This window comes from Myotis daubentonii, chromosome 2 (assembly GCF_963259705.1).
Source record: "Myotis daubentonii chromosome 2, mMyoDau2.1, whole genome shotgun sequence".
NCBI lineage: Eukaryota > Metazoa > Chordata > Mammalia > Chiroptera > Vespertilionidae > Myotis > Myotis daubentonii.
Window position 1 is genome coordinate 107,976,332 of NC_081841.1, and position 15,776 is coordinate 107,992,107.

General features: G+C 39.7%; 1 protein-coding gene across 2 annotated transcripts in view; it reads right to left on the bottom strand.

Annotated features, from left to right (window-relative positions):
* Positions 1-15,776, bottom strand: part of RNF17 (ring finger protein 17) — a 157,168-nt gene that overhangs the window by 46,422 nt on the left and 94,970 nt on the right. For both annotated transcript variants that reach the window (XM_059684174.1, XM_059684175.1), the window contains exons 19-22: positions 13,427-13,547; positions 8,726-8,953; positions 7,918-8,068; positions 7,646-7,764 (exon numbers count right to left, since the gene is read on the bottom strand). In XM_059684174.1, coding sequence (XP_059540157.1) covers positions 7,646-7,764; positions 7,918-8,068; positions 8,726-8,953; positions 13,427-13,547 — 619 coding nt within the window. The remainder of the gene's footprint in view (positions 1-7,645; positions 7,765-7,917; positions 8,069-8,725; positions 8,954-13,426; positions 13,548-15,776) is intronic.

Consider the following 15,776-nt stretch of genomic DNA (forward strand, 5'->3'; position numbering starts at 1 on the left):
ATGTCCTTCTTCGGGGGAGATGGGGCATGATAATTCTGATCGAGTCAACAAATAGAGACTGATGTGCTTGAAGCTTCTATACCATCATTATAAAACTGAAAGTAAAATGGAGTTACAATTCACACCACTGGGATTTTTACTAATATTCACAAGGTCTATGCAAGTTCAATGAAAACTGCTTAAGAAATTCAATATGAAAAACCAAGATGGCAGCATAGGTTAACGCCGGAGATTGCTGCCTCGAACAACCAATTCAAGGGTACACCTAAAAGATGGAACAAACATCATCCAGAACCACAGGAAGGCTGGCTGAGTGGAAATTCTACAACTAGGAGGAAAGAGAATATCACACCCAGACTCAGAGGAGGCGCAGTGCTGAAGTGAAATACTCAGGTGCGGAGTACGCACGCGGAGCGGGCTGGCGGCGGAGGGCGCGGTTGTTGTTTTCAATCGGGAGGGAGTTTCAGACTCTGAGCTCCAGATCCGGGCGAGTCTCTAGGGACCCAGACTCAAACGGGAGAAGAGGGACTGTCTGGCTTCGGTCGGAACTTGAAGGCAGCTTTCTCTCCGAGGTTTGCAGCGGTTGTTGGGACTCTGTGAGGCAGAGCTCCTAGGGACGGAACTGAGAGCAGCCATAACTGCTCCCTCCCGCCCGCCCTATTTGATCCTGTGCGACCCGCCGCGCCCAAGCCCTGCACAGAGCCATTTGCCAGATAGCCTCAGGCAAAGGCTAGATTAGCACCTCCCCAGAGGACAGAAGTTTTCCCACTGCAGACACAGCTGACTCTCATAGCCAGTTGGCCTGGAGGTCAAATCCCCCCAGTATTAACTACAACAATCAAGGCTTAACTACAACAAGACTGCGCACAAAGACCACTAGGGGGTGCACCAAGAAAGCATAAAAAAAATGCGGAGACAAAGAAACAGGACAAAATTGTCAATGGAAGATATAGAGTTCAGAACCACACTTTTAAGGTCTCTCAAGAACTGTCTAGAAGCTGCCGATAAACTCAATGAGATCTACAAGAAATCTAATGAGACCCTCGATGTTATGATAAAGAACCAACTAGAAATTAAGCATACACTGACTGAAATAAAGAATACTATACAGACTCCCAGCAGCAGACCAGAGGAGTGCAAGAATCAAGGCAAAGATTTGAAATGCGAAGAAGCAAAAAACACCCAACTGGAAAAGCAAAATGAAAAAAGAATCCGAAAATACGAAGATAGTGTAAGGAGCCTCTGGGACAGCTTCAAGCGTACCAACATCAGAATTATAGGGGTGCCAGAAGATGAGAGAGACCAAGATACTGAAAACCTATTTGAAGAAATAATGACAGAAAACTTCCCCCACCTGGTGAAAGAAATAGACTTACAGGTCCAGGAAGCGCAGAGAACTCCAAACAAAAGGAATCCAAAGAGGACCACACCAAGACACATCATAATTAAAATGCCAAGAGCAAAAGATAAAGAGAAAATCCTAAAAGCAGCAAGAGAAAGAAACTCAGTTACCTACAAGGGAATACCCATACGACTGTCAGCTGATTTCTCAACAGAAACTTTGCAGGCCAGAAGGGAATGGCAAGAAATATTCAAAGTGATGAATACCAAGAACCTACAACCAAGATTACTTTATCCAGCAAAGCTATCATTCAGAACGGAAGGTCAGATAAAGAGCTTCACAGATAAGGAAAAGCTAAAGGAGTTCATCACCACCAAACCAGTATTATATGAAATGCTGAAAGGTATCCTTTAAGAAGAGGAAGAAGAAGAAAAAGGTAAAGATACAAATTATGAACAACAAACATGCATCTATCAACAAGTGAATCTAAGAATCAAGTGAACAAATAATCTGGTGATCATAATAGAATCAGGGACATAGAAAGGGAATGGACTGACTATTCTTGGGGGGGAAAGGGGTGTGGGAGATGTGGGAAGAGACTGGACAAAACTCGTGCACCTATGGATGAGGACAGTGGGTGGGGAGTGAGGGTGGAGGGTGGGGCGGGAACTGGGAGGAGGGGAGTTATGGGGGGAAAAAAGAGGAACAAATGTAATTATCTGAACAATAAAGATTTAATTAAAAAAAAAAAGAAATTCAATCTAACCTCCACAAAATACAAATTTAAATACACTACACTAACCAAATGTAATGAAAAGAATCACATTCATAGTTTTAGTGAGAATTGCTCAGAATGTATCTGAAATAATTCTTCTAATTTAAACCAAAAAACATTTGGAGAAGCAGGAAAAATCTAAAAATCATGTTATTTTAGGATTATTTGACAAAACTAGTAGCCTGGAAGAAAAAAATACTAGTAGTCTTAGTGGAATGTGGTATCGACCTTTCCATATCTGATGGTTAGAAGAATCAAGAGGTTTGTTTGTGAGACAAAATGAGGATGTGTGGAAGACATGAGGAGACCAACTGCAATGCAGTGTAAGGAGATATTAGCAACTGGAGCTGACTAATAGACAAGTTTCCTTGAGGGTAAATACACTCTATAGCACTGGAGGTTTTCAAGCAGGTCTTGAATGTACATGTACTAGGACAGGTATAAAAGAAATTACTGTCATGACACCTCTAAGTTGGATTCCAAGACTAAGATTCTATAATTCTTGTTACAAAGACACTATGGCTTTATTGCCATGGATTTATCTAAGAAGGAAGGTATTCAAGAATCAGGAATTTGCCACTTCTTTACTGTTCAGAAAGAAGTCTGAGGATAATTAGACACATGCTAAGTGCTCCTGTGACTCCTTTCTAGCCTGGGAAAACCATAAGATTCAGGTCAACATTGAGATTTATGAAGAGCCATATTTAGTTTTACCAAATATTTCCTCTTTAATTATTTATTCAGAACAGACTGTATTTTGCTATATCCCTTTAAGCTATATCTTATTTATAGATTTTCTTTATACCTGAAGATTATCTGAATATTTTATTTAAAATCTGGTGAATTCACCTTTAAAAAGTTATTATGGTAATTTTCAAACATATTCAAAAGCAGAGAGAATATAAAAAATCTGATGTATCTATTACTCAGCTTCAACAATTATAAATACATGACCAATTCCCTGATTATTTTTAACCAAATCTCAGACATAACATTTTATTTGAAAATATTTTAGTTTGTATTTCCAAAAGATAGTATTTTTAAACAAACATAATCACAGTATTATATCATCTAAAACACTTAATAATCCTATATAATAAAAGGCTAATATGCAAATCAACCAAACGGCAGAATGACCGGTCGCTATGATGCACACTGACCACCAGGGGGCAGACACTCAATGCAGGAACTGCCCCCTGGTGGTCAGTGCGCTCCCACAAGGGGAGTGCTGCTCAGCCAGAAGCCAGGCTCATGGCTGGCGAGTGCAGCAGCTGCGGCGGGAGCCTCTCCCGCCTCTGTGTCAGCGCTAAGGATGTCCAACTGACAGCTTAGGCCTGGAGTGGGCCTAAGCCATCAGTCAGACATCCCCCAAGGGCTCCAGGGACACCCCACTCCCCCTTCCTGAGTGCACAAATTTCATGCACCAGGCCTCTAGTTCTTTAATATAAACCATTCAGATGGTGGTCATTTTTTTCTGATGTTTCCAAAAAGACTGAATTGGTGAACAAAGTCCATATATCATGAATGGCTGATATGTACGATTGCCCTTTTCATCTCTTTCCCTTGCAACTTTCTGTTGAAGAAACTGAGTTATCTGTCTGGTAGTTTCCATGGTCTGAACTTAGCTGCTTGCATTGCCACAGTGTTTAACATGTTCCTTATATTTCCTTTCAATTCATAGTGAGGTCTAGACTCTTGATCAGATTCAGGCTTGTATTTTTTTCCCCCAGCAACACTATTCATAGGTGATACTGTGTACTTCTATCAGGAAGTATACAATGTCTGATTCTCTTTTTGTGATGTTAGTAGAACTGATACCTGTCATCTAGATTCTCTGCTGTGTTTATTTGGGTTATAAAATGATGCCATTCCAATGATGTCACTCTTCCTTTGTTAATTGGAGTATTTATTAAAAAATTTATAAATTGAACTGTAGATCATATAGGAAAAGCAAGACAAAACCTCACTTCCCCTATTCACCACTTTTTGGAATAATGAAGTGATTCCCTAAAATCCTCTAAAAGTAAGCAGTGAGTTTTTGTTTTGTTTTTTTAAATCACTTTATACTTAGGGATTTAAACATATCAAATGCTTTACCAATTACCATTATCCTACTGATGTTCAAACTGTCCCATCTTTGGTCAGTGGAAGTTATTCAGGTTGGCTGAATTCTTTTGTCATAATCCTAATAATTCTTTACAGCTTTCTGGCTTTTTGCTGTGACAAGATATTCTAGGCTCATATTGGCCGAAACCGGTTTGGCTCAGTGGATAGAGCGTCGGCCTGCGGAATGAAAGGTCCCAGGTTCGATTCCGGTCAAGGGCATGTACCTGGGTTGTGGGCACATTCCCAGTAGGAGATGTGCAGGGGGCAGCTGATCGATGTTTCTCTCTCATCGATGTTTTTAACTATCCCTCTCCCTTCCTCTCTGTAAAAAATCAATTATATATATATATATATATATATATATATATATATATATATATATATATATATGAGATATTCTAGGCTCATATTGTACATTTCCTGCCCCAGACCTAGAATTGAACATTTTCCCAAAGAGCATCCATTTCTGTTGAGGGAAATGGCATTTGGAGGCCTCAATTTGCATACCAGCATAGCTCATTATGACTTGGGCCTTCATGTTACAAGGCTTAAAAAAGGTGTTTTTGTTTGTTTGTTTGTTTTTAACAATGAAAACACCTCAAGAGTTTCTCTTGATATTTATAATTCAAAATCAGGAGTACAAGGTAAGTTAACCTTAGTCTTACACCTTTATCATCTGTATACCACACCAGTTCTTAACGATATGTATGTAATTACTATTTTGACTTACCCCACAATACATGCACAGTAGATTCCACAACACTACAACCCACTTTGAGATTAATGAAAACAACTGATGATTGGGGGTAAGGATGAGTTACTTTTTTGTCCTTAGGTTACATTCTGGTAAGAATGTATAGTCAACTTACTGTGTTTTAAGTGTTTTTGAAGAAGTTCCTCTCTGAAAGTCTAGGCCATGCTATGTACAGATAGTGAATTTCATTTTTCTTACCATTTTATTGATTTGTTTATATAACATAGTAATATAGTTCCAATATAAAATCAATATTGTTAGTAACCTCTTTTTGTTTTCCCCCAACATTTTATTTGAAGTACTTACTCCTAGTTAATACCAATAAGACAAACAGAAAGTTTATTCAAGTTTTCATAGGTACTCTACTTTCTTCCCTCATTTTTGAAATTGTCATATTTACTTTGCATGCTATACTGTTTCCCTAATAATTATCATTTAACCATAGTTCTGAGGTAAAGTAAATGTAATGTTCACCAACAGTTCTTATTTCAAAATCTCTCATGTCTTTTTATCTAAAGCTTGTTCTCTTACAGATTCCTCAGGAACAACACTCCTGAGTGGTCATATAAGTTTGTCAGTAGTCTTTGTCTTGAAGGTCAGTTTGGCTGGACATAAAACTCATAACCTGCCACTTTGAGTATTTAAAAAATGTTACTGCATTATCTTCTGACACAAAGTGTTGGTGATGACAGCGTGATTTTACTTCTCTTAAAAGTTCAATCATTTTACTAGATAATCTCTCAATGTTGACATTCCTGATTTCCCTTTCAATATATAGTTTTGTCTTTTGTTTTAGAAACACTTTCTTGAATTGGGTTTTTAGCATTTGGTTCTATTTCTTTTAGTTTTCTTCTTTGAAATTCCTATTACATATATGTTGAGTCTTTTTCTTTTTGGTCAATTTAGGTATCTTTTGTTTTCTTTTGAATCCTTTTGATTTTTTTTTTAATTTCAAAAATCTGTCCTTATCTTGTATTTATCTAAGGCATTGTTTATTGTGTATTTGTGTTTTCTCTAGTTTAGTCTACATTTTTGATAGAATTTTCTTTTATTTTCAAATTCTTTCCTGAGTGTTATCTTTTTCAAATCATCCTTTTTCTTTTTTAAAATCTTTATTGTTGAAAATATTACATGTCCTCCTTTTCCCCCCATTGACCTCATCTAACCCACCTCCACCCCACCTCCCCCAGGCCTTCACCACCCCAAATCATCCTTTTTCTGTATCTTATTTCTGAGTTTTTCTAATTGTTTTATGTTGTTCTTCACAGTGTCCATCATTTTCAAAAAGTTTTAATTCATTCTGAAATGTCAAGATTATAGTTTATTATGTTGTAAGCATGTCATTTTTGGCTCCTTATTCCTTTTTTTGGTTAATCCTCACCTGAGGATTTTTTCCCCCATTGATTTTTAGAGAGAGTGGAAGGGAGGAAGGGATGGGAGAGAGAGAAACATCAATGTGAGGAACACACTGATTGTTGCCTCCCACACATGCCCCAACCAGGGCCAGGGATTGAACCTGTAACCCAGGTACATGCCCTTGACAAGGAATAGAACCAGCAACCCTTTGGTGTGCAGGCAGATGCTCTAACCACTGAGCAACTGGCCCTTATTCTTTTTTCTCATAATAATTTGCATGGAATTCAACTGTAACTCTTGCTTTTGATCATGTTTTAAGTAAAAATCTCCTGTGCTTAGGAGAAAGGGGTGATTCATATTGCTTTTCTAGCTTCTTGGTTCTGTTGTATTGCTTTCCCAAAGTGACAGAAAATGGGGCCTCATACTTGATATTCCTCTACTCCTCTGCCCTGCTTTTATCTGTATCTTTTCTTTGCCCCATTTCTGTCTTCCTCAAATCAGGCTCTTTTTCCCAGTTGTCTTTCCTCAGTTGTAGGGTCATAGAAGGAAGCTGAGATGGCTGAGAGCTTACACAGCTGGGAAAGCTCCAGCACCACAGGACTGGCACATTACAGGTCTCTCGCGTTTAACTACAAAGTTTCCTGCATTACTCCCTTCTCTGGGTTGCTGTTCTCATACTGGCCTGTCTGCCTCAGTGAAACGCTCTTCCCAATTCCTTTTCTCAGAGCTGTTGGCAGCCAGTCAGCTTTCCCTCCACATGCTCCCACACTACTGCTGACGTCATACCGGTTGGTTTCTGTATGCCACATCTACTTGTATTTGGGGACTCATAGGTGAAGCCTTGTTGCCTATTTTTGTTGCAGGTGTTGACTGTACAGTTTTTAGTTTTGCTCTGTGTTTATGGTAGAATTCTAGTAGACTCAAAAACTATACCATGCCATTTTCCCAGAATCCTCTCAAAGTCACTCTTTTTGGTAATTTACCCATTTTTAGCTTTCCAATGTAATCCGATGCTTATGAAATACATTTTATTTCTATATGTCTTTGTTCCTCAAGTTTTTTTTTTAATTTAACACTTTGAATTTTATGGAGATATCTGTCATACTCACCTATCTCTACTTCCTTAATACCACAAAAATACATGTGCTTCAAATTTTTATCTTTCCCTCTTCTTTAAAACCTTAAAATTAACTAGATTTTATGAAAATTTAAGAATATATTAGCATAATTAAAGCTGACCGGAACCCATCCCAAAGGAAATATACTTAAAATCACATTCATTAATGAGAAAATTTACTCAGCTAAAAACTACCTTATATCAACAAGAGAGCATTCCAAACATAATCTTCCCATTGTCTTTAGGTTTTCTTGAAGTTCTCTTAAACAGTTAATATTCACTACTAGTTCAACACCCACGTCATACAGCAAGACCTATGAAAACAATAACTTTAAGTCTATGGAAAGATAATACATAAAAATTTGTTTTGCAAATGAAAAGCTTCATAAAAAATGAATTAAATAAATCCAGGATAAAAATACAAAATGCATGTACTTTCATGACTATATTTTTAACTCTGCATTTACCTCTACCAATGTGTCTGTAACCATTCTGATGATCTGGCCTCTCCGCCACTGATTGTTATCTGGAATCTTAACAGCACAGTGCATATCATTTTCCCATTTAATAGGTTCCCATTGTGAGTTTTCATAAGCAGCTACCATCTTTTCTTCTAAACTACGTAAAGAAAAAACATTTTAACTTTCTAAATCTTTTCTGACAACATACAATTCTCTGACCACATGTCTACTCCAGCCTAACTGAATCTCTTTCTTCCTTGATTACCCAGACTATTTCCACTGTAGGGTGTTTGAACTAGCTCTTCCCTCTGCCTGACATGAACTTCCCCCAGATATCTTCATGGTTTACTTCCCTCTCCTCCTTTATGATCCATTTCAAATGTCACTGTCTCTGTGAGGTCTTCCTTGATCATTCTAAAATTATCTTCCTCCCCAAATGATTTTTTTTATTGTCTTTATCACCATCTGCTACATTCAATATTTTATTTGTTCACTGTTTCTCCCTCTACTAGAATTTAAGTTCTATAAAGCAAAGACTTGTCCGTGTTTTTACCACTGTAACCCAACACTTAGAACACTGGCTGTCAAATAATTGGTGCTCAATAAGCATTTGTGGAATGAATAAATTCTAATATAGTGAAGTTAGCCAGTAAAGATAATAACTGTATACTTTTAACTAGTAAAAAGTAGACTATTTAGCTGAAATAATATAGCTATTTTAAAATCCTACATTTATGACTTCTAGATCTTTGAAATAAAATATAGAAAAGAGAATAAAATCATATGCAATATATGTTTCCCTTATATCATATACCTATTAAGTAAGTTTTCTGTTAATAACCACTGAACATAAATCTTCTCAGGAGAGATTACATTACAGATATGCACAGGCAGTTCCTTATTGTAAAGTGACTGAAGATTCTCATTAGGTAAAGATTTTGCTGTCACAGAATTTAAGTTGTTTACTTCATTTGAAATAATTTCTTCTGGAGAAGGATCCCACACTTCAGTATGCTTTTTGGAATTATCTTTGATGGTGTACCTGAAAAATAACAAAACCCATTAGCAAAAAAATAGTTCACAAAATATGTTTGCATTTGCTTATAGAGATGAATGGGTTTTAGCTGTGACTCACTGCTTCCCAGTTTTGATATATTAAATAACAATTTTAGTCTTAAAAAAGAAGTTATTAACTACCACCAAAGTAAGCACAAAAAGAAAAACCTAAAAGCCAAACTTTCTATCTTAAAAACACAGCTTAAAATACCAACTTTTGCCCTTGCTGGTGTGACTCATCCTGGGTGTCCGGGTGGGGGATCACCAGCTCGATTCTTAGTCAGGACACATGCCTGGGTTTAAGTTGAAAGGCTCGCTGCGCGCCTCTCCGGGCGGGCGGTGCGGGAGGAGGAGTCCGGCCGCTGGAACCCCTTCACGACTGCCACTGCCGCAGTAGGGCCTGGCCTCCCGGGCGGTCGAGTGTCAGGCGGAGGGGTGGGGCCAAAGGGCGACCAACCGGGGAGGTCCTGGGAGCGGAAGGCCTCACCGCCTGGCTCTTTCCTCCCTTCCCCCGTGGCCGGCTCCCCGCTTGCCCACACTGGGGCCCGGGTCCATACAGCCCTCAGGGCCCGGTCAGAGGGGCCGGGGCCTGCGTGGGCCGGCCGCCAGGCCCCACGAGGCACAGCCTAGCCGTGCTGCTGGCGGCCTCAGGCATCGACTCCCCGGCCCACAGCGGGAGCCCAGCGCGGGCCACCACCCGCCCGCTGCCCCCCCCCCACCGCCCCCCCCCCCACCGGACCCACGTGGCAACGGTGGCCGCGGAGCGGAGCTGCCCTAGCCCGAGGAGATGGAGGAGGAGGCGATCGCTGGCGCCCCTAGGGACCAGACGGAGGATGTGGACTTCCTGTCTGGGCTGGAACTGGTCGATCTGCTGGACCCCCCCCCCCTCCCCCCCGCAATCGGACTAGCCCCTGGAGCCTGGGTGGGGACTGCGCTCTCCATCTTGCCTTGGGTCCTCCATTTTGGAAAGAGCCATGTGCTCCTTCCAGGAAGAAGCCTCTGCTAGCCACACCCAGGATTTCTCTGGACTAACCAATAATAATCAAGGGAAGTGCACGCCATCACTATGACCACATCCTGCATAATGAGACACTGACTCGCGCCTGGCCTATCGGCGGGGCCCACAGTCCGCTCTCCTGCCCTTACTCCACCCCCCTATAAAACCCCCTGTCCCATCAGGCCTCGCTCTCTCGGCCACTGGACTTGCCGTTGTGTCGGTGAGTCTGGTGAACGGGGAGCGCAAGCCGGCTTGAATTAAAAGGACTCTTTGCTTTTGCATCTGACTGACTGGCTCCCTGGGGGTCTTGGGAATCTTAAAATCTGGGCAAAACACAGTCACCAGTTGGGGTGCGTTTGGAAGGCAGCTGATCAATGTTTGCCAGTTGAGGCACATATGGGAGAGAGCCAATCAATGTTTCTCCCTCTCCTCTCCCTAAAAGGTAAAAAGAAAATGCCAACTTTGGCCCTGGCTGGTGTGGCTCAGTTGGTTGGAGTGTCTTCCCCTACACAGAAAGGTCATGGGTTTGATTCTCGGTCAGGGCACTACCCAAGTTGTGGGTTTGAACCGCATCAGGGCACATCAACCAATCTCTCCCATCCTCTCTCTCTAAGATCAATAAAAGCATGTCGTTGGTGAGGATTTTTAAAAAGTACCAACTTTGCTCATAATTTCACCATTTCCCACTGATATTTTGTACTCACCAAGAATTTTCAGTTTTTTGATAAATTGAATATTTCCCCTCGACTAAAAAGTATCAATGTTTGCCATTTAAAATGCAAGTGGAAAACAAATGCTATTAAAGGGTGTTAAGGAGCAAAATTATTAAATAAAGAGTTTAGAATGTTTAATATATCCCATTAGTTCAGACTCTAACCACAGATAATTAGATGCCATTGTCTATTTCTATAAAGGAAAAAGTTAATTCCTTTCACCATAAGTTTGAGATTTAGCTAACCAAGATGACCGATTTTTGCTGCAAAATCTAATGGACAGTTTTCAGTCCTTATCTGATATGAACTCTGAGCACTAGCCGACAGTATAACTCAAAGAAATACCAGGTTCTATGGCCAAGAAAGAACTGTACCTCTAACTTTCGGCTACAACAGGAGTAAAGAAGTAATTTGATTATTTGACATACGTCCATGTAACAATTTAATATTAATGAGTAATTTGAGGGCATGTTCTCAGTTTGACACATACATGTTATCTTCTACTGTGTGTTAACCATGCTTTATGACAAGATGGACAATTTTTTTTTAAATTCCATCTTTACTGAGGCATAACTGATATATGACATTGTAAGATATTTAAATGATACATACATATTTATCAAAATCCATAACTATGCACCTTAAAAAGGGTGAATTTTTATTGTATATGTTATATTTCAATAACTTTGACTAACAAAACTCAGTCTAATATATTTAAGTTTCCTTTCACTTCTGTCTCCTCCTCACTTAGGACTTACACCGAGTGGCCAGATTACTATGACCCCCGGACGTTTGTAGGCAAATTAGCGATAATTTCGCACTTAAGTTGCTAGAGGGCCAGACCATTATAAATAGGGAAGCAGGTTGTTTACCAAGACAGAAGTGATTTTTTCCCTGAAGATATGGGTAAACAACGCAATTTAACAGCCTTCGAACGTGGGATATATTTGAACCTGAGTGGCCAGATTATTATGACCACCTGACGTTTGTAGGCAGATTAGCCGTACACTGCATCGTATGGGATATGGAAGCCGAAGGCCTGTTCGAACACCTTTGCTGTCTGCAGTTACCAAGATAAAATGTCTCCAATTTGCATAGGAACACAAGGATTGGACAGTCGAGCATTGGGAAAAAGTCATGTGGTCCGATGAATCATGTTTCCAGTTGCATCATGCAGATGGCAGAGTGAGAATTTGGTGGAAATAGCATAAAAGCATGCACCCCACATGCATGAGTACAACCCTTCAAGCTGGTGGGGGCAGTGTTATGGTTTGGGGCATGTTTTCCTGGCATGATTTGGGCCCTTTAATTCGTGTGGAACAACGTCTGAATAGCACAACATACCTAAGTATCGTTGCTGTTCAAGTTCATCCTAACATGTTGATGGCGTATCTCAATGGAGATGGCTTCTTCCAACAAGACAATGTGCCGTGCCACGGTGCTCGTATTGTGCAGGACTGGTTTCAAGAACATGAGGGAGACTTTACCTTGCTTAGGTGGCCCCCACAATCACCAGATCTCAATCCAATTGAGCATTTGTGGGACAAAGTTAAAAGAGCCATCAGGCAGCTGGTTCCACAACCATCAAATCTCACAGAACTGGACAGTGCTATTCATCAGGCATGGTGTCAGATTCCTCGCATCACTTTTCAACATCTCGTGGAGTCAATGCCAAGAAGAATCGCCACAGTATTAAAGGCAAAAGGTGGCCCAACGAAGTACTGATGGGGTGGTCATAATAATCTGGCCACTCGGGTTCAAATATATCCCACGTTCAAAGGCTGTTAAATCACATTGTTTACCCATATCTTCAGAAAAAAATCACTTCTACTGTCGTGGTAAACAACCTGCTTCCCTATTTATAATGGTCTGGCCCTCTAGCAACTTAAGTGCGAAATTATCGCTAATTTGCCTACAAACATCAGGTGGTCATAATAATCTGGCCACTCAGTATATACTGGAAAAAGGACAGGCCCTCTCTCTTTTGCTACTAGTTCTTCTAGTGTTAGGGTGGGGAGGGGAAGCAAGACCACACACTGAGCACATGACTGCAGGCTTCTGCTGAGTGTCACAGCTTCTCTGGCTTTCCCTTCTCTGGGTGTTATCAAATATTGGCTTTCTTAAGGGCTATATGTGGGAGTTCTTCAGAAAATCCGTCAAGAGCCACCCCACTGCATAAGTCCCTATTATGGAAGAATTGCTTTGTCTTGATTCCAAACCCTCCCAATCTCTTCCTCACCACCACTCTGTCCTTCTGCTTCTAGTGTCATCTCAACCATTGTCCTGCCCTGAGTATCAGCACAATGGCTCAAACCTGCTTCTCTTTCAAAGTATCTGCTTGAACCCAGGAAAATTGACATTTCTCCAAATGGAAATGTGGGGTACTCTACCAGTTTGCTTATTCTGTATCCTGCCTTCTCTCTTCCTAATTCTCTTCTCAAACAGTTACAAGAGGCTTTCCAAGTAGACATTCAATCTAGAAATAAGGTGCCAGTATCCTTTTCTAAAATGTACCTTCAATCTCTAGGAGCCATTCTCGTGGTTTCAGGATTCCTTAGGGTTGGAGGGAAAAGCCACTCTAGTCCCTATTAGACTAATGACTTCAATTTTGTTCTCAACCTAACAGCAGGGAAAAAAATCCCACCTATGGCCCAAGTAGATACCCAAAGGGGAATGACATGCCAGTTTCCCTTCTTGTGAATAAAATGTTACGTATGAACTAAAAATAAAAGTTTACAGGTGTACTTACCCTACTTCATAAGATGCTAGGCCCTCTTTGATTAGCTGGTCATTAATACTAATAGGAGTCATTCCAGGAGCACCAAGAGAATCAAAAAGCTCAACCAAGAGCACGTTATCTTCCAGAATTCCTATAAAACCATTAAGACTCGTTTAGGGAAAGAAATAAATATGTTGTAAAATATACTAAATGAAGCAATTAAAAAATCTGGAAACTTTTTTCATTTTGTGTACATGAGGTTTCTTGCTGAATAATGTCAAAGTCTCTAAGGGTAAAAGTATCATTTTGCAGACATAAAAGAATTGCCAATATTATCCATAGCATATACAAAATAATAAAATGTTCATTTTATGCTATTGTGTGGTGTTCTATAATGAACCAAAAACAGTTTAAAACTTTTAGATTCAGAAAAATATAAATTGACATATATTCATTGAAAAATTGTTTTGTGTATGTTTTTACACTGTTTTATCAGATTCAATCAAATTCCAGAGGCCAAAAAAATGAATAAAAATTAATTCAGGTCAGTGATTATTTGCAAAGGTTTATGGTTTTTATAAAAATTGCACAGAGTTAAAAATAACAAAAACTCAAGCTAGAACCCTTAAGTAGAATTTTTTCCCATCCTTTAATCAACTGGATTTTAGGACAAACCATCTAAATTTCTTTTAGAAAACAAATTGGTTGATTATTTATTAGATCTATTTCTTAAACTAAACTAGGAGTTAGCTGAGGGTAAAGTTTATATCTCATGTGCCTATTTACTTATTTATGGGACACAGCATAGAGAATCTGCTCAATGAGTATCTGAATAAATGATAGAGGAATTTCTTTAGGCAACACATACTTCTAAGCATGGAGATCAGTTTATGCCTGCACCTTCCATACATTAGTAGCTGGTACCTGCTAGTCAGAATGATGATTCCAAATAAAAAGATAAACCGTTACCAACAATAACATCCTATATCATCTACTAATAAGAATACATATTAGAAAATGTTTTTCAAGAACCTGAAATCATTTATAACTACTTTTCAATAGACCAGGTACATTATCTAGAAACAAAAGGCTGAGAGCCTCAATAAACTTTGACCTCCTTACTTTCTGTCTCTTATGTTCCTTTCAGTTATCTGATTTCCTACTTCCCATGTATCAAGTTCTTTATTCCAACAGGGCCAGCTTTCCTTGTGTTCTGTACCTTCACCACCTCCCTGCTCTGCTCCTATTTCCAATTTAAATGTCCCTTGTTTTATAAGGTAGCAATGCATATTAATGGGAAGCTCTCATTCTCATCTGTGGTAGTTCACTTTATTATAAATCTCTTGACCTCACAATCTCATCATTGTGCAGGTTAGTGGGGAAAACTATTTAAGGTTGAGCAGGGCCTTTTGGTTAGTAACTATGATCTAGATCAGTGGTTCTCAACCTTCTGACCCTTTAAATACAGTTCCTCATGTTGTGACCCAACCATAAAATTATTTTCGTTGCTACTTCATAACTGTAATGTTGCTACTGTTATGAATCGTAATGTAAATATCTGATATGCAGGATGGTCTTAGGCGACCCCTGTGAAAGGGTTGTTTGACCGCCAAAGGGGTCGCGACCCACAGGTTGAGAACCGCTGATCAAGGTTAATAACTATGGTGGGACTAGTGTTTGGATTCTGTTGGTATAACAAATAAGAGAAAAGGGGAGTCAAGAAAAAAACTCAGGGAGCCCAGTCTTTTTTTTTAAAAAATATATTTTAATGATTTTATACAGAGAGGAAGGGAAGAGGGATAGAGAGTTAGAAACATCGATGAGAGAGAAACATCAATCAACTGCCTCCTGCACACTTCCCACTGGGGATGTGCCCACAACCAAGGCACATGCCCCTGACCGGAATCGAACCTGGGACCTTTCAGTCCACAGGCCGGCACTCTATCCACTGAGCCAAACCGGTTAGGGCAGGGAGCCCAGTCTTGATGGGCTGTCCACAGGAGGGGACATTCATGGGAGGAGCTCAAAATCAACAGAATAAATATCAAAAGGAAAGTTGGGAAGCATAATTATCTAGGGTAAAGCTCAAAATCGGTGGAGGTTACTCAAGGACTAAGAGGCCCTTAATTTACTACTCATATCAGAGAAGCCAGATATAAAAATTCTATAGACTAAGGATTCAATTTTTATAATCATAATCCTCTTTTATGGAACTATTTCTTCAGAAAAAAATTTCTTATATAAAAGTGAATAAATGATCACATATGTCATCATTTCTAGGCTATGTGACCTTGAGCACTTGATCTCTGAGCTTCAGTTTCCTCATTGTAAAACAGGCTAATAATCTGACAATGGTTGGGTTCATTTAATGGTAGTATAA